Genomic DNA, 23,447 nt, shown 5'->3' with positions numbered 1-23,447 from the left:
CTGCCATTCAATCATGGAGGATCTATTTTTTCCTCTCAACCCCATTCTCCAGCCTTCTGCCCATAACCCTTGACACCCGTTCTAATCAATCAGATTTGATCTGGCAAATGTAGTTATAAGCCTCTTTTTTTTGGAGCTTCCTTGTATGTAAGTTGGAAATTCTACCTCCTTATATCAATCAGTAGTGCAAAACCCCAGATTTATTTATTGCGTTCCATTCTCTCCTGTGGCTGTCAGTTGACCCTCCCCTCAGTCAGCGATCTTTTGTTACAACATCTGTGGATTTTCCTATTTTTAAATCTCTGCTATTAAATTACTAAACCATAGTTCAACTACAGTCTCTTTACTTAGCGAGCATTTGGTGAGAATGTGTTCAAAAGCCACTGTTGCTCATAAGTATTACCCAAAGCTTTTGGTAATGTGAAACCCTTGATTGAACTAAATTACAGCCTTAAGATAAATATAGTCATTTATATTTTACACTTGAATAATTTCCACCCACTTCCCTTTCTTCCCTCAACTCTTTGCACCATTTTGCCCCTCTCTTCCGAAACCTTATCGCCTTCCCATCCACAATTACCCCATCACTCCCTTTGCTCTTTTCCTTTACCTAGCCTGTTTACAAGGTAATAAGTGATAGGAGCAGAATTAGGCCATTTAGCCCATTGTCTACTCCGCGATTCAATCATGGCTGATCTATCTCTCGTAATTCCATTCTCCTGCCTTCTCCCCATAACCTCTGACACCCGTACTAATCAAGAATCCTATCTATCTCTGCCTTAAATATATCCACTGACGACCTCCACAGCCTTCTGTGGCAAAGAATTCCACAGATTCATCGCCCTCTGACTATAGAAATTCCTCCTTATCTCCTTCCTAAAAGAATGTCCTTTAATTCTGAGGCTGCGACCTCTAGTTATAGACTCTCCCACTTGTGGAAACATCCTCTCCACATCAACTCTAACCAAGCCCTTCACTATTCTGTATGTTTCAATGAGGTCCCCCCTCATTCTTCTAAACTCCAGCGAGTGCAGGCCCACGGCTATCAAACACTCATCGTATGTTTTGAGCATTACACGTTTTATGAAAAGGATATAATTATTTGATGGTCCTCAAGCTCCTCACTCCAGAAGACGTTTGCCTGGAACATCAGAAGTTGAGGGGAGACTTGATAGAAGTATATAAAATTATGAGGCATAAATAGGGTAGCCAGTCAGAACCTTTTTCCCGGGGTGGAAATGTCCAACACTAGAGGGCAAAGCTATAAGGTGAGAGGGGGAAAGTTGAATGGAGATGTGCGGGGTAGGTTTTTTTACACAGAGCGTGGTGGGGGCCTGGAATGCATTGCCAGGAGTAGTGGTGGAAACAGATACAATAGTGATGTTTGAGAGGCTTTTAGATAGGCACATGGAAGTGCAGGGGATAGAGGGATTTGGATTATATGCAGGCAAATGAGATTGGTTCAATTTGGCATCATGTTTGGCACAAGCACTGTGGGGCAAAGGGGCTGTTTCAGTGTTGTGATGTTTTGTTCTATGTACTCTGCTCTCGATTCATACTGAGCTCAGTCTCTGAGCCTTTCTACTACAGTGCTCATTCTCATCTACCATTAGTAGGTTGATGGGCTGAGGAAGCATTGCAGCTGAGACTCATGATGGTCTTATTTGATTGGCGCTCTGTTTCCGATCAAGAATGAAAATCCTTAATCCTCAAAATAGTGAGGCAGGAGCCTCCATGCACAGCAAACATTTCAAAACCTTTGTATTTGAAGGGGTAAATTGATGGAAATCTTTGAAGACGACGTATCACAGGAACGCAGGAAAAAATCTCACAGCCTCTTGTCGTGCTCCCGTCTCTGGCTTTTGTCCACCCATCTGCCAAATAACCCCCAACTCACCTGTATTCCACCTATCACTTGGTAGGCTTTAGGCTTTGCCCTGCCCCCTTCTCCCTTCCAGCTACCCTCCCCCACCCCCACCCCTCCCCCCACAAACAGTCTGAAGAAGGTTCCCGATCCGAAACGTCACCTATCCATGTTCTCCAGAGATGCCTCATCCGCTGAGTTACTCCAGCACTTTGTGTTTTTTCTTTGTAAACCAGCATCTGCAGTTCCTTGAAGGTAGACAAAAATGCTGGAGAAACTCAGCGGGCGAGGCAGCATCTATGGAGCAAAGGAAATAGGCAAAATAAAGCACTTTGGGATTCCATTTATAATTTTAGAGATGACGGTTTTGTTTTAATTTAGTTTTGGATGTAACCTGCGTGCCCAGTCAGATCCCACAGCCAAGTATGATTAATGATCAGGAGTATTTTTATATTGGCTTGGTGTGAAGGACCAATGATGGCCATGACCACCATATTGGAGGACTCCTGATGTACTTCGACAATCGCATCTTTAGTTTAGAGACACAGCGTGGAAAAGGGGCCCTTTGGCCCACCAAGCCCATTGGTCACCCCTTCACACTTGTTCCACGTTGTCCCATTTTCTTATCTACTCTCTGCACACTAAGGAAAATTTACAGAGGCCGATTAACCTACAAACCCGTGCGTCTTTGGGATGTGGGAGGAATCCGGAGCACCCGGAGGAAACCCATACGATCACTGGGAGAGAAGTGGGCCAACTCTGCGCGGACCGCTCCTGAGGTCGGGTCGCTGATATTCTGGCGCTGTGAGACAGCAACTCTACCAGTTATGATATATGTGGGAGGAGAATTAATCTTTGGAGATAATCCTTTTCGGAAAAATGTAACCCTAAGATTGTCCGTTTCTTTACGCCTCGTGATACTCTGATGTGTCTGCTGAGAATCTTTACCACTTGTCCTGCTTCAACTCTGTGCAACTCCTGTCATTAAAACATGTTCTGGGATGTTTGATTGCTGCCTGATGCACTGTCTGGAAATAAACAACTAATTGGAGCAAGCTGCAGCTTGTTGAGCAGGATATCAGCGCGTTGGTGCAAAGGAGCCTGGCTGCCAGTCTTGCCCTGGGGAGACTGTGCTGCCTCACAATTTAAACTTCACGGGAAGGAGAGGATGCTAAGATCACTGGGGTACCTCTCTCCTCTCCAGATACCCTGCTCTCTCATCATAGCAAACAACATTTAAAAGCAGCTGGTTTTATAATTATCTCTCAGTTATAGGAGCAGAATTAGGCCATTCGGCCTACTCTGCCATTCAATCATGGCTGATCTATCTCTCCCTCCTAACCCCATTCTCCAGCCTTCTCCCCATAATCTCAGGCACCCATGGTATAGAGACAAAATGCTGGAGTAACTCAGCAGCCTCCCTGCAAAAAAGGAATATTATTGGTTCTTGGTTTCTTGGGCCTCCAAAATATTCCAAATGGAATTTAAACTGGAGGTGGTGAAGGGAGGGCTTAAGCCAGAAAGGGTTATTGGGAAGAAAGAGCTACTTTAAATGTAGTTGCATCTGTTTGGCTAACTATAGTTGGGTGGAGATTATTCCATGCTTTAATTGTGCGGAGTAAGAACGAATTGCTGTATACATCTGTCTTTGTAGCTGGGATCACAAATTGGATCGAATGCCCTCGTCTGCTCCTAATTGGTTTGGGTTTGGTGTAGGTCTTGTAGTCAGTCAGACTGCAATCTGAAGAAGGCTCTCAACCTGAAACGTCACCTATTCCGTTTCTCCAGAGATGCTGCTTGACCCGCTCAGTTACTTGAGCATTTTGTGTCTATCTTCGGTGTAAACCAGCATCTGCAATTCCCTCCTACACATGTTGTCCCCTTGGTATAACTGCTCACTTTTCACTCTGCGCTCCTCGTTTTAATATTAACTAATTTTAAAAATATTAATTTAATACTATAAAGCAGGATTCTACAAAAACAGGTTGTATGAGTGGTTGGTGAGGCCGGATTTGGAGTCCAGTTTTGGTCATCCTGTGATGGGAAGGATGTTATTAAGCTGGAAAGGGGATGTGGCCAGTACTCGAGGAACTGAGCTACAGGGAGAGGTTGGGCAGCCTAGGACTTTATCCAATAGAGTGCAGGAGGCTGAGGGGTGATTGAGGAGCATAGAGGGACAGCTTGGAATAGAATGTGCTGGAGTAACTCAGCAGGTCAGACAGCATCTGTGGAGAGCTTAGACAGAGTGGACGTGGAGAGGATGTTTCCAGTATTGGAAGAGTCGAGGACCAGAGGGCACAGTCTCAGAATAAAAATCACCTTTAGAACGGAGATGAGGAGAAATTTCTTAAGCCAGGAAGTGGTGAATCTGTGTGATTCAACGGCTGGGGAGGCCAAGTCATTGGGTATTTTTAAATTGAGATTGATAGGCTCTTGATTAATAAGGAAGTCAGGGGTTATGGGGAGAAGGCAGGAGAATGGGGTTGAGAGGAAAAAACAAATCAGCTGTGATCAAATGGCGGCTTATACTCTGTGGGCCAAATGGCCTAATTCTGCTCCTGTGTCTTGTGATCTTATGACACGGGCAGTGACATTTTCGGTCTGGACTTTCCTCGTGTTTTCTGCAAGATTCCAGAACCTGCAGTTCCTTGTGTCTCTGTAGCTCGGACTAGGTTATGTTTAAACCACCTAAGATAACTTTCTATCCATGAAGGCAGTGATGGATCAGTGAGAGAGTGCTCCTCTTTTGGGTGGCACAGCGGTAGAGTTGCTGCCTTACAGCACCTGAGGCCCGAGTTTGATTATGACCACAGGTGCTGTCTATGCAGAGGTTGTACATTCTCCCTGTGACCTGCGTGGATTTTCTCCGATTTCCTCCCACATTTCAAAGACCTACAGGTTTGTACGTTAATTGGATTTGGTAAACATTATAAATTGTACCCAGTATGTGTTGGATAATGTTGGTGTACGGGGTGATCGCTAGTTGGCGCGGACTTGGTGGGCCTGTTTCCACGATGTATCTCTAAACTAAACTAGACAAACTGTTCCCCTTTCCCCCTGACATGGGGTGCACTGTCCGCATAACAAGTGCAGTTTGAGGTCTGAAGAGGATCTCCCATTTTGCACCTTAGTCTAGGGACATCATTGACATTATAACCCGTTGCCAGTGGCACAGTGTTCTGCAACTTGGCTTGTTTGGTGCTGCAATAGTCGTTTATTTATTGATAAACTAATGCCCTTCTTTCACATTTTCTACACCTACTCCTTCAAAAGTATTCAAGTGTGATTTGTACATTATTTTTCAGACTGAACGAGACTTCTTTGGACGACGAATGGACAGAAAGAATATAGTTTCAACCTCCACAGGTACTTGCTCACTTAATTACCCTTCTCCTCATGAGCAGCAGCCAAAAGTCTCCATGATCAGAAACAAACAGCCCTCTGCTGTATAATGAAGCACCACGCTGTTTGACTGCATTCCCAATCCTCCAGAATCGTGCTGCAGTCTCCCAGGAGTTGGTTGTTAAACACTGATGTTGCTATCTCAAATCCAGTCAAATAATCAGAACAGGATGTGTGCTGGATTAATTTTTTTTAACATTATTTATTAGTTATTTGACATATGGACTTATTTTCCCCGCCCCAAGAAAGATTGTGGTAGCACGGTGACGCTGCGGTAAAGTTGCTGCCTCACAGCCCCAAAGACCCGGGTTCGATCCTGGCCTCGGGTGCTGTCCGTGTGGAGTTTGCTCGTTCTCCCTGTGACCAGAAGGGTGCCCCGGTTTCCTCTCACATCCCAAACACACGCGGGTTTGTAGGTTGATTGGCTTCTATAAATTGCACCCAGTGTGTAGGAAGTGGATGAGAAAGTGGGATAACATAGAACAAGTGTGAACAGTTGCCGGTTTAAATCGAAGGTAGACACAAAATGCTGGAGTAACTCAGCGGGACCGGCAGCATCTCTGGAGAGAAGGAATGGGTGATGTTTCGAGTCGAGACCCTTCAGAAGTGTGAACAGGTGATCGATGGGTCGGCACTGTATCAGTGAGCCGAAGGGTCTGTTTCCTTGCTGTATCTCTAAACCAAACTAGACATGCATGTTAAGACTAAAAGCGCTTGGTTTGCACAAGCACTTTAGGGTAAGACAAGAGGCAAGGGTGGAAATCTCTGGGAATTTGTTCAACCTGGGTTGGTGACCCTGTTGCTGATATGCTTCCTCTTTTATGATATGTTCAGTCAGCAAGGAATTTGGACAAAGGAGTTTGATTATATAAGACCATGACTCTCTACACTGCCCCCCAGCGCACTGTGTTGCTGCAGCTGTATTAATTCCTCATCACCCCGTTGCAATAAATGACCAAACAAAATTGCATTTTAAATACTGGAACACAAAGTGCTGGCGTAACTCAGCAGGTCAGGCAGCATATCTGCAGAATGTGGATAGGTGACATTTCGGGTCAGGACCCTTCTTCAGACATTCAATGGTTGTGTTTGCCATTTTGCACTAAATAATGTGCCCGTTGTCTTGCACCTGTACACTGTGGCCGGCTTTATTGGAATCATGTATAGTCTTCTCGTTGGCTGGGTAGCACGAGACAATACGGCTTTTCGCTGTACCTGTGTACACATGACAATAATAAACGAAACTAAACCAAGTAGACCTACCCTATCAGTCTATCTCCCCTATCCATTTTAACCAGCCTTGGACATGTTTCCTTTGCAATTATAGATCCAATTACCTGCTGAGCATTATTATTGAATGTGGATCTCCATCCTTTTCCAAATTGTAACCCACTGTAAAAATATACTTCCAATTCATTTGCTAATCTGTCCATCTGCAAGCTCCTCCTCTATGCAGTCAAAATGTTGAAATTCTTTTAAATCCAGCATTTTAGAAAATATCCTATCCTCGCATCTGTCACTGAAATGAAGTGGCCCCAGACTGGAATCTTTCCAGCAGGTTCTGGTGAGGACTCCTGTCTTCACCACTGCTCTATGAGTGGGGCCATGTTGGTCAGCGTATTTAAGTGCTCCTGTAGCAGTTGTTCAGAGCAGTGCCTTCCTCTCGCCGTCTGACTTGGTTTCCATGGTGACGTGCCAAAATGAAGTCTCTGATATTGTGAGAGATTGATGGTTCAATCGAAGGTTTACATAAATATCAAACACAGGCGGACTTTTGCTGTTTAATTTACTGCATTACCAGAGCTGATTCGTGTCTTGAATGACGTTTCCCAAACATCTTTCTCAGAGCAGTATATTCCTATCTTTCAGTTTATAGTTATAAATGGCTGTGATTATTCAAAGCTAGTGAGTATCTTGTTCCTGTTCTGAGTTTAGCTGAGATAAAGCCTCTTGAAAGAAAAATGTATTTTGAAGGATTTATTTGCCTTTTACAGGCTGCACTTTTTTTTGTTTAGTTTAGAGATACCGCGCGGAAACAGGCCCTTCATCCCACCAAAGCCCGCACCGACCAGCGATCAGCTCGTAGACTACACTATCCTACACACATCAGGGACCGTTTACACAAAATGCGGGAGTAATTCAGCGGGACAGGCAGCACTTCTGGAGAGAAGGAATGGGTGACGTTTCGGGTCGAGTGCCACTGAGTTACTCCAGCATTTTGTGTCTACCATTGATTTAAGCCAGCATCTGCAGTTCTTTCCTGCACAGCGACAGTTATACTAAGCCAATTAACCTACATACCTGTACGTCTTTAGAGTGTAGGAGGAAACCCAAGATCACGGAGAAAACCCACGCAGGTCATGGGGAGTACCTACAAACTCCGTACAGACAGCTCCCGTAGTCTTGATCAATGACTTATAGTCAAAAGCAGTTTGGTCTCAAAACTTCTCCATACATTAACAAGCCCGTTACAAGGGGCGGCACGGTGGTGCAGCGGTAGAGTTGCTGCATCACAGCGCTGGAGACACGTGTTCGATCCTGGCTCAGACATAGCAGAATTAGGCCATTCAGTCCTAAGTCTGCTCTGCCATTCGATTGTTGCTAAGTGTTCATCCTGAAAATCAAATATGGTCCGAGGCTCTGCCTTCACTGTGACCTCCCTGAATTCAAGGCATCCATCTTCCCCATTCACAGGAGCCCAACACTGGAACTCTCAAAACCCAAAGAACCTAATGTTTTGACTCCTACATTCAGCATCTTCCAGCCTCTATTTATTTATTGATTTGTAAGATTGTCCATGGTGTGTAGGCAGTGTTTGCAAAAGTGGACTAGTGTGAATAGTTGATCGATGGTCAGCATGGACTCGGTGGGCTGAAGGGCTTGTTTCCACATGTTGTAATTCTCAATTCAGTTCAATTCTATTCAGATCATGAAAGCTCTTCCTAAATAAATCATGTCCTTGTTGCCAGTGGCCAATTGTGGAAGCCCTTGAGGAGAATTTTCACCCGAGAAAATATGGGATGCTTTGATACGTCATAGTCACATGTACCCAGGTACAGTGAAGTGCTTGTTTTGCATACAATCCAGTTAGTCACGTAGAAGACCTCACGTAGACGACCTCGCACAAGTGTCGCCACATTTTGGCGGTGACAAAGTTACGAAGGTTCACCGTACAGTCCTACCTACAGCCTGCCGCTGCTTGTGGCGTCAACCCCCACTCCCCCCCCCCCCCCAGACCCCTTTTGTTCTTGCCGGCCCCCTATGACTGCATCCTTTGTAGTTCTTCGGCCTGAAGAAGGGTCCTGACCCAAAACATCGCCTGTCCATTCCCTCCACAGATGTTGCCTGACCCGCTGAGTTCCTCCAGCACTTTGCATTTTGCCTCTGTGTTTATAATGTACTTTATCGATACTCGTTGACAAATTTAGCTGTCTGATTAAAATAAGCGCTTTCCATAGTGATCAACATGTTGATTTTTCTCTCTCTTCCCCCACTGCCACTCAGTGACTGGAAATGCCGAACCTGTGGTGGAATCAGCCGAGAAATTTATTGGAAAAGCAGTTGGAAAAAGCGATGTCTGGTTCCGATTCAACGAAGGGATGTCCAACGCAGTAAGGCGCAATGTTTATATAAAGGATCTGCTCTGAGAGTGCCGCAGGTTGCTGAGATAACGAGCAGCGGTCATTTAGAAGTTTGCGTGTTCTTGTACCGAACAGAACTCTCACTTGTGCCTGAGCTCACACGGGTCTGAAGATAAGCGTTCCACTGCCTTTTCTTGTGGGACGTAAGTTCCCGTCAAATGGCAGTAATATTGAACACCAACCTGTGCAACTAATGCTGTGGTGTGAGCATGATCAAGAGACCAGTATTCAACAATGCATAGGTTTGGAAACTATTTTTCTACTAAAAAAGCAGCTATCCATGCTGAATGTTGCTTATTGGTGCCCAGGTGTGTGTCTATAATGTATAACATGTGTATAATATGCCATTTGCCAGCAGCCTACCTCCAATTGTAGATCTACAGTATTGAAAACCATGGCTATGTGGCACAGTGGCGCAGCAGGTAGAGTCGCTGCCTCACAATGACAGATCCTGACCTTGGGTGCTGTCTGTGTGGAGTATACACGTCCTCCCTGTGACCTCATGGGTTCCCTTCGTGTATTCCGGATTCCTCCCACATCCCCAAAACGTGTTAGTTTGTAGGTTAATTGGACCTCTGTAAATTGCCCCTCGTGTGTAAGGAGTGGATCGCAAAAGTGTGGTAAAGTAAATCTAACGTGGACGGGTGATCGATGATCGGCGCGGGTTCGGTGGGCAGAAGGGCCCGTTTCTATGCTGCATCTTTCAATCAATTCAATCGAACAACTGGTTTTGATCTGAATTCTTGGTGTTTGCTTCCAGCCTTGACAGACATGACATGAAGGCTTCTATCATTCATTATTGCTTTATTTGTCATCTACATTGCTTCTTTCTATTTGTACAAAGAAGTTAATTATCAATCATACAATGACTTTGCTTGGAATTACCATAAAATGTACAAAAAACGTGATGCATGTGTTTAAGAATTTAAAAGACATTGCCAACAAAATTCTCCTAGAGAGTCTCTCTCTTTACAAATCAATTTTCTTACACAAGGAGCAGTTTGAAGACGTCAAAGTATAGCACATTTGCCTTTCTCTACCCACGGGTTGCTCTTCATTAGTTCTGGGTTGAGGAATGGGTCGTTTGGAACTCCTTCTTCTATCCACTTCACAAAGCTTCCGAGCGAGATGGAATAGAAAGGAGAGGTGATTAGTAGCACAATTCACATTCGTGGAAACAGTAAATGAAAGCAGTTGATGTTAAATTAAATTAATTAATTAAGTGGCTCTTCCCCTGGCTCTCGGTCTGAAGACGGGTCTCAACCCGAAACATCACCTATTCCTTTTCTCCAGAGATGCTGTGTGACCCGCTTAGTTACTCCAGTCTATCTTCAAATTAAGTTTACCCTGAACTCTTAAATCATACGAGGAAGAATAATGGCTTCACTGCCTGTGCAGATAATTGTAACAATTGCCTCGTTTGATACGTTATCAGAGCAGAATTAGGCCATTCAGCCCATCAAGTCTACTCCACCATTCAATCATGCCTGATCCGTCTTTCCCCCTCAATCCCATTCTTCTGCCTTCTCCCCATAACCCCAGACACCTGGATTTTTGAGAAACCTCTCTCGTAGTATTTTATCACAATTGGTGGAATTTGAGAGCATAAACAACGTCCTGTTTCTATTATCCCAGTTTGACCTTTTCTATTTAGAGTAAGCCTGACTGCCTCTTCTAGAGTTTTATTTCCTAAAATCATTTCCCAGAAAGACCTGTCCATTATGCAAGAGCCCGACTAATTGGCTCGCCCAACTATTGATTGTGCTTTTATCCCAGTCGCAAGACGTTGCTGCAAATTTCATGACGATTGCTGAGGAAAATACCTAACACTCCTTCTCAACAGCAGAACGCATTAGAAAATTATCATGCATCTCTCCCTGGCCCCATTGCTTTAGTTTCATTTAGATATACGGCATGGAAACAGACCCTTCTGCCCACCGAGTCCATGCTGACCATCGATTGCCCTTTCATGTTAGTTCTATGAGATCATGCTTTCTCACCAATGAGGAAAACAATAATGTAGCTAAAAGCTATCCTTGACCCCTATGTAGTCAGCGCATCACCCTCTGCTCTGAATCGAGCATATTTGTCTGAAGACGGGTCCTGCTTGAAATATCAGCAATCCATGTTCTCCAGAGATGCTACCTGACATGCTGAGTTCCTCTAGCACTTGACGTCCTGTAATGTATTAACCAGCATCTGCACTTCCTTATTTCTGTGAGTTTACTTTAGAAATACAGCATGGAAACAGGCCCTTCGGCCCACCGAGCCTACACCGATTATCGAATGCCCTTTCAGACTAGTTCCATGTCATCCCACTTTCTCATCCACTCCCTACGCACTAGGGGCAATATTACAGAGGTTAATAATGACTCCAAACCCGTATGTCTTTGGGGTGGAACTGGAGCCACCAGAGAAAACCCAGGCGGTCACAGGAAAATCGTGCAAACTCCACACAGCCAGCACCCGAGGTCAGTATCAAACTCGGGACACTGGCGCTGTGAGGCAGCAACTCTCTCCGCTGCACCACCGTGCACACTTGTGTGATTGGAGTTTGTTAGTTGTGTGTTTGGGACAAGGTCAAATCATGAAGCCATCAGCTGAGACGTAGGTGATTGAAAAAGCATTGGTCTGAACCAGCCTCTGTGTTCCCCTACAAGGGAATGGGATATAAACGTGAAGTATATAACACAATTATTGACAAATTTACCGATTTGAACTGTTAATAAATATTTTTCATGAATTGGGTTTGTTTTATTATTTTGACTGGTTTAGTTCTTTTTATGAATGCAATCCAGCACAAATGCTGAAACAATTCTCATTCTCTGTAAGGAGAATACACAAAGCTAATGATTGTATTTTCCATGTTCAGTACAGCCAAAGATCATAAGTCATTGGAGCAGAATTAGGCCATTCAGTCTACTCCACTATTCAATCATGGCTGATCTATCTTTCCCTCTCAATCCTTGACTCCCTTGCTAACCAAGAATCTGTCAATCTCCGCCTTAAAACGACCCAAAGACTTGGCCTCCACAGCTGTCTGAGAATGAATTCCACAGTTTCACCACCCTCTGACTAAAGATATTTCTCCTCATCTCCTTTCTAAAGGTACGTCCTTTTATTCTGAGCCTATGCCATCTAGTTCTAGACTCTCCCTTGTCGAAAGCACAAAACCCTCTGCTCTGAATCGAACACAGTCTGCAGAAGGATCCCGATCCCAAAACGTCATCTATCCATGTTCTCCAGAGATGCTGCCTGACCTGCTGAGTTATTAGTTTATAGATACAGCATGGAAATGGCCTCTTTGGCCTGGTATATCACCCGTTCACAATGCTATCCCATTTTTAGCATCCGATCCCCACACACCAAGGACAATTTATAGAGGCTATTTAATCTACAAACCTGCATGTCTTTGGGATGTGGGAGAAAACTGGAGGAAACCCATGTGGTCACCAGGAGAACATGCACACTCCACACAGACAGCACGCGGGGTCATGATTGAACCCGGGTCTCCGGTGCTGTGAGGCGATCCCGGGTATCTAGCAAACTCTTGACAAAAATTCGCACGTTTGCTTTTTCTTTTGCCTTTTTTTGTTTATTTTTTCACACAAATTCCATAAGAGCCAATTTTTATTCTGTATCTCAAATCTTTGCTGGTGATTTATTAATTCTGTCAGGTCAAACTTCTGTTACTCCAAATCCTGTAACGCTGGGGGTTGCTTGTAGATTTGTTAGAGTCGTTTGCCTTGTATTGATGCCATTGGTATGGGTTATCACCATTGCATTGATTTGAAAGGTGCAGCATAGAAAAAGAACCTTCAGCCCACCAGGTCTATGCAGACCATCTAGTTCACACTAGTTCTTTGTGTTTCCACTTTTGCTTCCACTCCCTACACCCTCGGTGTAAGAAGTATAAGTAACACTAAGTTGTTTAACTTCATAAAAAGGTATTTTATTAAGAATACATGCAGAGACCATGGCAATGGCATCTGCAAGGTACAGCATCGTAGATTAAAACTGAGGCCTTAGCTAATCGCACACCACCAGATGGCATAGTGGAAACCCGGCATGGAATCCGGATCGGGTTGGCAATAGTAAAACCGATTGATCTACACTCGGGGCAATTATCCTACAAACCCACACGTCTTTGGGATGTGAGAAGAAACCGGTGCACCCGGGGGAGAACATGGGGAGAACGTGCAAACTCCGCACAGACAACACCCAAGGTCTGCAATGAACCCGGGTCTCTGGCGTGGTGAGGCAGCAGATAAACCAGCTGCACCACTGTGCCGCACTTAATATTTGCTCAACCTCTATCCTATTAAACCTTTAGAATTCTGAATCTTTACTTTTAATGTGAATGTGGTTTTATAGGATCTCAAGTAAGGTAAGGAGTTGCAAGTTGAAGAGAACAGTTTTATTCCCCAATATCTCAGGGCAATCTGTTCTCTTTTGGAACCTTAATCACAATTCAAAAAACAAGTTAAAGCTTACTCAGGGATAGTTTTGGAAGACATTTCCCTCTTGAAGGACAGTTGATACTTCAGACTATCGACTTCCATCTTGAATTGTGGTGCATCCCAATCTTCCATGGCCACGGGTTATTTTAAGTGTTTTCTTTTTGAGTGGAAACAAAAGCCTGAAATAAGTCAAAAGCAAAGAAATTCAAATCTCAGCAGTTCAAAAAATGCATTAAAAACCCCAGCGAATAAATAGTAGCTCAAGCGAAACACAAAGTGCTGGTGACACATTGGCACAGCGGTAGAGTTGATGCCTTGCAGCGCCAGAGACCCAGGTTCGATCCCGACTACGGGCGCTGTCTGTACAGAGTTTGTACCTTCTCCCCGTGACCTACGTGGGTTTCCTCACACACTCCAAAGACATACAGGTTTGTAGGTTCATTGGCTTGGTATAAATGCAAATTGTCACCAGTGTGTGGAGGTTAGTGTAGGGGGTGACCGCTGGTCGGCGTGGTCTCAATGGGCTGAAGGGCCTGTTTCCGCGTTGTATCTCTGAACTAAACTAAACTAAACAATGCCGAAAGTAGTAACATTGTGTAGTACCTGCAAACTATAAAGACAGGTGAATGTTACGTCTTGGGATATAAACCTCATTTCCTGTGATAGAGACAATCAACTATTGTGGCCAGTGAGCACTAATAAACTATTTAATAGTATGGGATAGAGGCATCATAGCTGGGGCTAATCTTATTCCCCACCTGATGAAAAGACTTGCATAATCTAAGGTACTTCCACAACCCACAATTTTCAAACTAATGAAGCGCTTCTATTATGTCACTGGACTAAGTGGGACCCATTGGGTCCCAGTCACACGGGAGGCCTGTGTGGGCAGGGGGGGGGGGGGAGTGCCATGGGGGAGAAGGGGCCATCACAGGGGAGGAACCAGGCCAGCGAGGGGGACCAGAGGGGTAGTGGCTGGAATTGGTGGTGCAATGGGGACTCGCAGCGGGCGCTGGTCGTTCTCCTCCACCAGGATCAGAGTCTCCGCTTTCCGTTTGGCGACATCTCCGACGCTGGGCTGGGTCTCCGACTCTGGGCTGTGTCTCCAACGCGGGGTGGGTCGGGTCAGGTCGGCTCTCCGACGCTGGGCTGCTTGGGGCTGGGCTGCTTGGAGAGGGGCTGGGCTGGGCTGTTCGGGGCTGGGCTGCTGTGGGTCCCTCCGAAAGTCCTGTTGGAATCCTCCACCAGCTGTCCTCAGCTCCAGTAAAGACGCGATGGCGCAGGAAGGGGTGGACTGTCCCGGGGAGTGACGGGGAAGAGACTAATCCGCGCAGCGCTGACTCGCAGAAAAGATCGATCTGCGCACGCGCGGATTTTAAGATTTTTAAACCTCGCTAACTTTTACGACATTCAACCGATCGGAACGAAACTTGGTGCACTCGCAACATGGGAGAACGGTGAGTGAACTGGCAAAAAATCGTAGCGCTATCGCGAACCGTTTATGCGAAAATAGAAAGACCGCCAAACTGGAAGATAACAAGATCAGAGTTTTAGTTATGTATAGATAGATTACAATTAAGGGCGGCACAGTGGCGCAGTGGGTAGAGCTGCTACCTCACAGTGTCGGAGATCCAGGTTCGATCTAGATCTCATGGACTGTCTGTGTGGAGTTTGCACGTTCTCCCTGTGACTGCCTGGGTTTCTTCTGGTTGCTCCGGTTTCCTCCCACATCCCAAAGACGTGCGGGCTTGTTAATTAATTGGCCACTGTAAATTGCCCCGAGTGTGTAAGGAGTGGATTTGAATGTGGAATAACATAGAACGGGTGATCGATGGCCAGCATGGACCCGATGGGCCAAAGACCCTATTTCATTACTGTGCCTTTTAATCCATTAATTGTAATATGGGTCACAGGGCAAGCGATTTGCAGGTATCAAAACACCCCAAGATGCAATGTGTTACTGACTAATAAATTAGTCGTGGAGGGTAAATATCATCCACGAAAGCAGAGGGAATGCCAAAAATGTTTCTGCATTTATCATCCCCACCGGACACGGCAGATGGAGCATTGGTTTGGCATTTCATCTGAAATCGGCTAAACAGCTTTGCGTATAAATATAAATTAATGCATGGGATTCTCTGTAAATCTGGAGCTATGGCTGGGTTAGTTCCCACACGTGCTCCCAACTCCTGCCTCTGACTCCTGTTGATCAACAGTATTCATATTTTAGCTGAATCCGAAACACTTCACGAGGAACCACTTCCAACATTACAATCAATCTATCAGAAGAACAGGCACATACGTACATCAAGTCCTTTACACATTTTGTTCCTTGCCAACTGTATCACAGTATGATATGGCAACTGCTCTGTCTCCGACCGGAAAGCACTGCAGAGGGTGGTGAAAATTGCCCAACGCATCACCGGTTCCTCGCTCCCCTCCATTGAGTCTGTCCAAAGCAAGCGTTGTCTGCGAAGGGCGCTCAGCATCGCCAAGGACTGCTCTCGCCCCAACCATAGACTGTTTACCCTCCTACCATCCGGGAGGCGCTACAGGTCTCTCCGTTGCCGGACCAGCAGGTCCAGGAACAGCTTCTTCCCTGCGGCTGTCACACTACTCAACACTGTACCTCGGTGACTGCCAATCACCCCCCCCCGGACACTCCTCCCACCAGGAAAAACACTATGACTGTATGCACGTAAATAGATTTATTTATTGCTCATATTCTATGTCGCTCTTCCAGGGAGATGCTAACTGCATTTCGTTGTCTCTGTACTGTACACTGCACAATGACAATTAAAGTTGAATCTGAATCTGGACCTGCCGAATGAGAACTTGTCTGGAATTTGAGTGGGAGCCAAGTGAGCCTTCTAACCCACCGATAAGAGCGATAGGCAGAAACAGGGAAAGGGAATTCCTAGGGGTAGATGACCGTGTTACAGACTCAGTAGAGATTCAGTAATGGGTCATTGTCACTATTGCCTTTCATTTTGGAGGACATTGCTTTTATCCGGCCATCAGTTATATCATCTGTCCCTGTACCTCCTCCCTCAACTCTGTCCAGGGACCCTGACAATCCTTTCAAGTTAGGCAGAAGTTCCCTTGCACCTCCTCCAACCTCATCTACTGTTGTTCATGGTGCGGACTCTTATACATCGGCGAGACCAAATGTAGACTGAGCGATCGTTTCGCTGAACACGTGCGCTCAGCCCGCCTGGACCTACCTGATCTCCCGGTTGCTAAACACTTTAATTCCCCTTCCCATTTCCATACTGACCTTTCAGTCCTAGGTCTCCTCCATTGTCAGAGTGAGGCCAAATACAAATTGGAGGAACAGCTCTATATATTTCGCTTGGGCAGCTTATAACCCAGAGGTATGATATTGATTTCTCTACCTTCAAATAACCCTTGCATCCCCCCTCTCTCCATTACTCCCACTAGCTTCAAAGTCATCTTGTTGAGTTTCATTGTCTACAACTCATTTTCACCCAGCCCACAGTGGCCTGTTTCCTTTATCATCGTTACGTTTTTGCATACCTTTCATTAATTTGTTCTATATCGCCGTCTATATCTCTTGTTTCCCTCTACCCAGGCTCTCAGTCTGAAGAAGGGTCTCGGACCAAAACCTTCTCTCCAGAGATGCTGTCTGACCCACAGAGTTACTCCAGCTTTTTGTGTCTATCCTAGGGCAGAAAATTGTCTTACAATCTCAGCAGAAAATGTGTCAGTAGGAATCATTAATATCACGTTCAAGAAGGAACTGCAGATGCTGGAGATTCGAAGGCAGACAAAATTGCTGGAGAAACTCAGCGGGTGCGGCAGCATCTATGGAGCGAAGGAAATAGGCAACGTTTCGGGACGAAACGTTGCCTATTTCCTTCGCTCCATAGATGCTGCTGCACCCGCTGAGTTTGTCCAGCAATTTTGTCTACCATCAATATTATCACTATTGATTTCAAAAGATAGTGCTTTTATCCAGTCATCACATATGATTGTGAAATTTTCCATATGTTTCCCACTTATTTAAAATATCTTACTCAACTTTAAAGTGTCAAAGGTGTTTATATGTCATTTGCTCTGGGAACAGAACAATGGAATTCTTCAATATTTCATTTGATGATTCAGGATCTGAGCCAGCTCTGAATTATTGCAGGGGTCTACTGAGTAAATATGGGTGAACGCTGAAAGTATAGATAGAACATGATTACAGAACACTGCTTGGTAAAAACAATTGATTTGAAAAGATGGTATGGTGTAGGTCACGTTTAGTTTAGAGATACTACATAGAAACAGGACCTTCGGCCCACCGAGTCCGTGCCGACCAGCGATCCCCACACACTAATCCTATCCTACACACACTAGGGACAATTTACATTTATACCAAGCCAATTGGTTTACCAAAGGAGAGCTCATAACTAGAGGTCGTAGTCTCAAAATTAAAGGATGTTCTTTTAAGAAGGAGATGAGAAATTTATTTAGTCAGAGGGCGGTGAATCTGTGGAATTCTTTGCCACAGAAGGCTGCGGAGGCCAAGTCAGTGGATATTTTTTATGGCAGAGACAGATAGATTCATGATTAGTATAGGTGTCAGACATTATGGGGAGAAGGTATGGGGAGAATGGGGTTAGGAGGGGGAGATAGATCAGCCATAGAAACATAGAAATTAGGTGCAGGAGTAGGCCATTCGGCCCTTCGAGCCTGCACCGCCATTCAATATGATCATGGCTGATCATCCAACTCAATATCCTGTACCTGCCTTCTCTCCGTACCCCCGATCCCTTTAGCCACAAGGGCCACATCTAACTCCCTCTTAAATATAGTCAATGAACTGGCCTCAACTACCTTCTGTGGCAGAGAATTCCACAGATTCACCACTCTCTGTGTGAAAAATGTTTTTCTCATCTCGGTCCTAAAAGACTTACCCCTTATCCTTAAACTGTGACCCCTTGTTCTGGACTTCCCCAACACCGGGAACAATCTTCCTGCATCTAGCCTGTCCAACCCCTTAAGAACAAATGAATAGACTACAATAGTGCTAAATAGCTTTATGCATTGAGGAATACTGTGAGCAAAAGATGTTGACTTTGAAGTGAGTGTGGTGTTGATTTACAAAGAAAAAAAATACACCTAAATTCTGCTAAGTTCTAAAGTTTAACAGGTTAAATGATGATTTAATATTTCAGTCTAGGTGAAGGAAATCATTTGACATGTCCTCGAATTCTATATTTTCAATGACAATATCACTTTTAGATGACTTCCCCCTAATCCTTAAACTGTGACCCCTTGTCCATGATTGAATGGCGGAGTGGACCAGAAGGGCCGAATGGCCTAATTCTACTCCTACTCCTTATGACAATTAACCCACAAACCTGTACTGCACGTCTTTGGAATGTGGGAGGAAACCGAAGATCTCGGAGAAAACTCACTGGGAGAACGTACAAACTCCGTGCAGACAAGCAATCGTAGTCAGGATGGAACCCGGGTCTCTGGTGCTGTAAGACAGCAGCTCCACCACTGCGCCACCGTGCCACCCCAATACTGGCAGTGAGAACTCTGAGAGATACTCACCTTAATAAAATATTATAAATCCTTGTTCTAGTGGATTATTGCATCCGCCTCTCGGACCCAACCTGAAAAAAAAGATGTGTCAATTAGTTCATGTTGTAACCTCCGTCTGAACGATCATTGGATGATTCCTGAATCCAGGCATACCAAGAACAACAGCAATAACTTGCATTTCTAAAGATACCAGATACTTCACAGGATGTTAACAAACCAAATTTGATTGTGTGCCGATAAAAGTGAGATTAACCCAAAGATAGATAGATACAAAAAGCTGGAGTAACTCAGCGGGTCAGGCAGCATCTCTGGAGAAAAGGAAGATATTTCTGGGCCCAGACCTTTCTTCAGACTGAGAGGATTCGCCCAATGACTAAAAGCTTTGTCAGAGAAGTGGGTATTAAGGAGCATTTTATAAGTGGGACATAGAACTGTACAGCACAAGAGCAGGCCCTTCGGTCCACAATGTGCTGCACATGATGCTAAGGCCAACTCTTATGTACCTGCACATAATTCTTATTGATTGCAATTGTGAACAATTAGTCAATGTTGGTTAATACAATGTGGGTTAATTGGGTCTGGACTCTTCTTCAGACTGATTCTGATGGTTATTGGGAAGAACAGCTTGAACACTAGCCATCAACCATGGACTGTGACCTCTCTTCGGTTGCACTAAGAACTTTGGGCATTTTTCTGCACTAGTATTGGTGTTTAGTTTAGAGATCCAGCACGGAAACAGGCCCTTCATCCCACTGAGTCCAAGCCGACCAGCGATCCCTGTACACTTGCTCTATCCGACAACTAGGGACAATTTACAGAAGCCAATTAACCTGAAAAACCCGTGCAGTTTTTGCAGTGTGAGATGAAACCTGAGCACCCGGAGAAATCCCACGCGGTCACAGAGAGAATGTACAAAATCCGTACAGACAACACCTGTAGTCAGGATCGAACGCAGGTCTCTGGCGCTGTGAGGCAGCAACTCTACTGCTAGGCTACAGGTTATTTATATTATCTGTGTGTATTGTGCTTACAGGCCTGTTAACCCGCTGCAAGAATTTCATAGTGCCGTTATCGGTACATTTGACAATTAAACACTTTTGACAAAGTGTGTAGGAAGGAACTGCAGATGCTGGTTTACATCAGAATATACACAAGAAGCTGGACAACACTATCGACAATACTAGCCACTCGACTGAAACGGGGGAGGGTGAACATTTCACATCAGTGATCTTTCTTGAGAATCGGCCCCATTTACCAATGCATCAGAGCTAGTTAAACGGCCAGTAACCAAGACCTTCGTACCTTCACAAGTAGAGCCACGTTCTTCTGAACGAGTCTCAATGGTACCCTTACAGGATGGACAACATGGAGAGCACGTCAGCATCACAATGGATGCAGGGTCTGAAGAAGGATCTCGACCCGAAAAACATCTCTGATTCCTTTTATCCAGAGATGCTGCCTGACCTGCTGAGTTACTCCACCATTTTGCTTCCACCTTCAATGCATCCTAATCAGTCTGATGAAGGGTCCAGCCCCAGAACATCACCACTCCATTCCCCTCCACAGATGCAACCTGTTCCCCCAGCACTTTGTGCTTTGTCTGAAATTTCATTACCTGCAGTTCCTTGTGTCGGCTTCCTAATTTGGTTGTGGGAAAGGTGAACTGTGGAAGGTTTCCTTGGATCATGTGGATCAAATCACAGATACTTAACCGGCAGCTTTGCATTTTATTTAGTCGACAGCTGCTGGAACTTGAACAGAATATTACAGATGATTTGATGTGAAATGATTTTTAAGGGATAATGGTTAGATTCGGATAATCCATTGACATAAATAACATTTGGCCGAATAGTGAAAGGCCTGTGGACAGGATGGCTCCACCAGTGGGAGAGTCTAGGACCAGAGGCCAAAGCCTCAGAATTAAAGGAGGTAACTTAAACAAGGAGATGAGGAGGGATTTCTTTAGCCAGAGGGAGGTGAATCTGGGGAATTCTTTGCCACAGACGGCTGTGGAGGCTGTGGAGGCCAAGTCAATGGATATTTTTAAGGAGGAGATTGATAGATTCTTGATTAGTACGGGTGTCGGGGGTTATGGGGAGAAGGCATGAGAAGGGGTTGAGAGGGAAAGATAGATCAGCCATGATTGAATGGCGGAGTAGACTTGATGGGGCGAATGGCTCCTAGATCTTATGAATTTATCTACACTCCGCAGAGATGAAAAGGAAGATAGAAGGAACTGCAGATGGTGGAATCTTGAGTAAAACACAAAGTGCTGGAGGAACTCAGTAGGTCAGGCAGCATCTGTGGAGAGAATGGACGGGCGAAGCTTCAGGACTGGACTCAAATAAAAGGGAAATAAACATCTGAATACAAAGGAGAAACAAGGAACTGCAGATGCAGATTTACCAAAGAAAAACACCGTGGACCGGGCAGCATCTCTAGAGAACATGGACAGGTGATATTTCTAGTCGGAGGCTTCTTCGGATGAAGTGTCTGAACGGCTTCGACCAGAAACGTCAGCTGTCCATGTTTTCTTAAGAGATGCTGCCTGTCCCGCTGAGTTACTCCAGCATTTTGTGTCTATCTTCGGTTTAAACCAGCATCTGCAGTTCCTTCCTCTAATCAATCTTGTGTCGAGTGGAGCTTACCAGCTGAGCGACTGGTCAGGTTTAGGGGGGGGGGGGTGGGGGTCTGCCTGGTCGGTTTCACCGAACACAACGAAATATCACAGGTGGACGATTTCACGCCATGTTTGGGAAAAACAAGAATGTACATTAAGACTAAAATGAAAATACACACTGATTCCATGTGCATTCTCCTTGTCTGAAGGTCTGACGATGGGGCTCGACTGGGAACGTCCACCTCCTAGACCATCTCCCCAGAGATGCTGCCTGTCTCGCTGAGTTACTCCAGCATTTTGTGTCTGTCTTCGGTGTAAACCAGCATCTGCAGTTCCTTCCCTTCCTTCAAGTGACAAGTCACTCCCAACAACCATTTTAGTGACAACATTGTTGGGAATTGAGGGATAGCAAACACGCCCTTCGGCCCACCTTGCCCATCCCGACCAAGCTATCACGTCCATGTTCATAAATGCTAGAAGTAGTATTAGGCCATTCGGCCCATCTAGTCTACTCCACCGTGGCTGGTCTATCTCTCCCTCCTAACCCCTTCTCCCCATAACCCCCCCGACACGTTCACTAACCACGTTGGGCGGAAGATGGACACAAAATGCTGGAGCAACTCAGTGGGACGGGCAGCATCTCTGGAGAAGTAGGAATGGGTGATGTATCGGATCGAGACCCTTCTGCAAACCAAGTTGGGCTGGTCCTGTGTCCAGTCCTTGTCTCCATCAAAACCTCTCATCATTTACAACACCTCTTAATCCTTTATCTGTAACCACTCCTTATAAAACAAAATATTACACATCATGACTAAAATCGTTCCCATCCAGAGTATTATGGAACGCATGGATCTGTCTAGGTGAACTCAGCCTCTTCTTCTGCCTGGGCGAAATTGGCCGCCGATGTCTATTTGAACAGCAAGGTTACACAAAAATGCTGGAGAAACTCAGCGGGTGCAGCAGCATCTATGGAGCGAAGGAAATAGGCAACGTTTCGGGACGAAACGTTGCCTATTTCCTTCGCTCCGTAGATGCTGCTGCACCCGCTGAGTTTCTCCACCATTTTTGAGTACCTTCGATTTTCCAGCATCTGCAGTTCCTTCTTAAACACACCTATTTGAACAGCCACAATTGGCGAATCGCTGCAGTAAATTACAAAAAAAATACTGGGTCCATGTTTTCGCCGAGTCCATGACTCCCTCTTCAAACTCAAGCAGTGATTTCAATGCCCCGTTCAACCCAGGGCCCCGAACACAACGAAATAGCAGGTTCAAATCCGCTTCCATTTATATAAAATGCCCACCTCTAAATAACACAGCAGTCTGTGGGTGTGATGTGGAATCTGGTGCTGTGAACGGCGCTGACAATCAAAAACCCTCCTTGTCTGACTTATTCCAACGGCTCTGCAAATCCTGATAGAACTCGTTGTCTATTATTATCCAATGTCCAGCATTTTAAGATGGACAAACAAAAAAAAAAATCACTGTGTCCATCTTAAAACACCGAGACAAACGTCACCACCCTGGGGTCAAAATTTGGCCCCCGTGGATATTCAGCACTTTAGATTGCCAAGATGGGTGTTGGTTTTAAAAGGATATTTTCACTCACCTCGCTCTGTGTGTGAAAGAGTGTGTGCTGTCAGAACCACAACGCGAGGCGCTGACTCCGCCAAGCCACTCCTTGCTGCCGCCCAGAGAGATGGGAACGGAATATATATATATATATATACAGATGTTATTTATACTCTCCCCTCTCGGAAATGCAAATCCGTGGTGTAATCTATTAATGCAGCTGCCAATTCATTCAGATGGAGGGAGAGGGCTTGCACAGCTGAGCTATCCCCGCCTGCCCGCACTGTGCAAGGAGCCGAGATGTGTCTGGATGCCGTCTCGTTGGAGGCT

General features: G+C 45.2%; 2 protein-coding genes across 2 annotated transcripts in view; one reads left to right on the top strand and one right to left on the bottom strand.

Annotated features, from left to right (window-relative positions):
• The window catches only part of chtf18 (CTF18, chromosome transmission fidelity factor 18 homolog (S. cerevisiae)), a 61,666-nt gene extending 51,862 nt beyond the window's left edge, over positions 1 to 9,804 (top strand). The window contains exons 21-22 of the mRNA XM_055651083.1: positions 5,170 to 5,230; positions 8,771 to 9,804. Coding sequence (XP_055507058.1) covers positions 5,170 to 5,230; positions 8,771 to 8,913 — 204 coding nt within the window. The 3' untranslated portion in view covers positions 8,914 to 9,804. The remainder of the gene's footprint in view (positions 1 to 5,169; positions 5,231 to 8,770) is intronic.
• Positions 9,805 to 9,917: 113 nt separating this feature from the next.
• Positions 9,918 to 23,447, bottom strand: gng13b (guanine nucleotide binding protein (G protein), gamma 13b). The gene is made up of 4 exons (XM_055651084.1): positions 23,155 to 23,447; positions 18,936 to 18,997; positions 13,402 to 13,546; positions 9,918 to 10,023 (listed from the first exon to the last, which is right to left on the bottom strand). Exons 3-4 carry the CDS (start codon positions 13,497 to 13,499, stop codon positions 9,918 to 9,920), a joined length of 204 nt encoding a protein of 67 aa, XP_055507059.1. The 5' UTR covers positions 13,500 to 13,546; positions 18,936 to 18,997; positions 23,155 to 23,447.

This window comes from Leucoraja erinacea, chromosome 20 (genome assembly GCF_028641065.1).
Source record: "Leucoraja erinacea ecotype New England chromosome 20, Leri_hhj_1, whole genome shotgun sequence".
Classification (NCBI taxonomy): Eukaryota; Metazoa; Chordata; class Chondrichthyes; order Rajiformes; family Rajidae; genus Leucoraja; species Leucoraja erinaceus.
This window is presented reverse-complemented; position numbering and strand designations above follow the sequence as displayed.

What these genes read in the sequence shown, in the direction of transcription:
- gng13b (XM_055651084.1), bottom strand. Translation starts at nt 13,499, where the DNA reads ATGGAAGATTGGGATGCACCACAATTCAAGATGGAAGTCGATAGTCTG. An exon ending in TCTTCCAAAACTATCCCTGA is followed by an intron (nt 10,024 to 13,401) that starts GTAAGCTTTAAC and finishes CTCGCTCGGAAG; the next exon opens with CTTTGTGAAGTGGATAGAAG.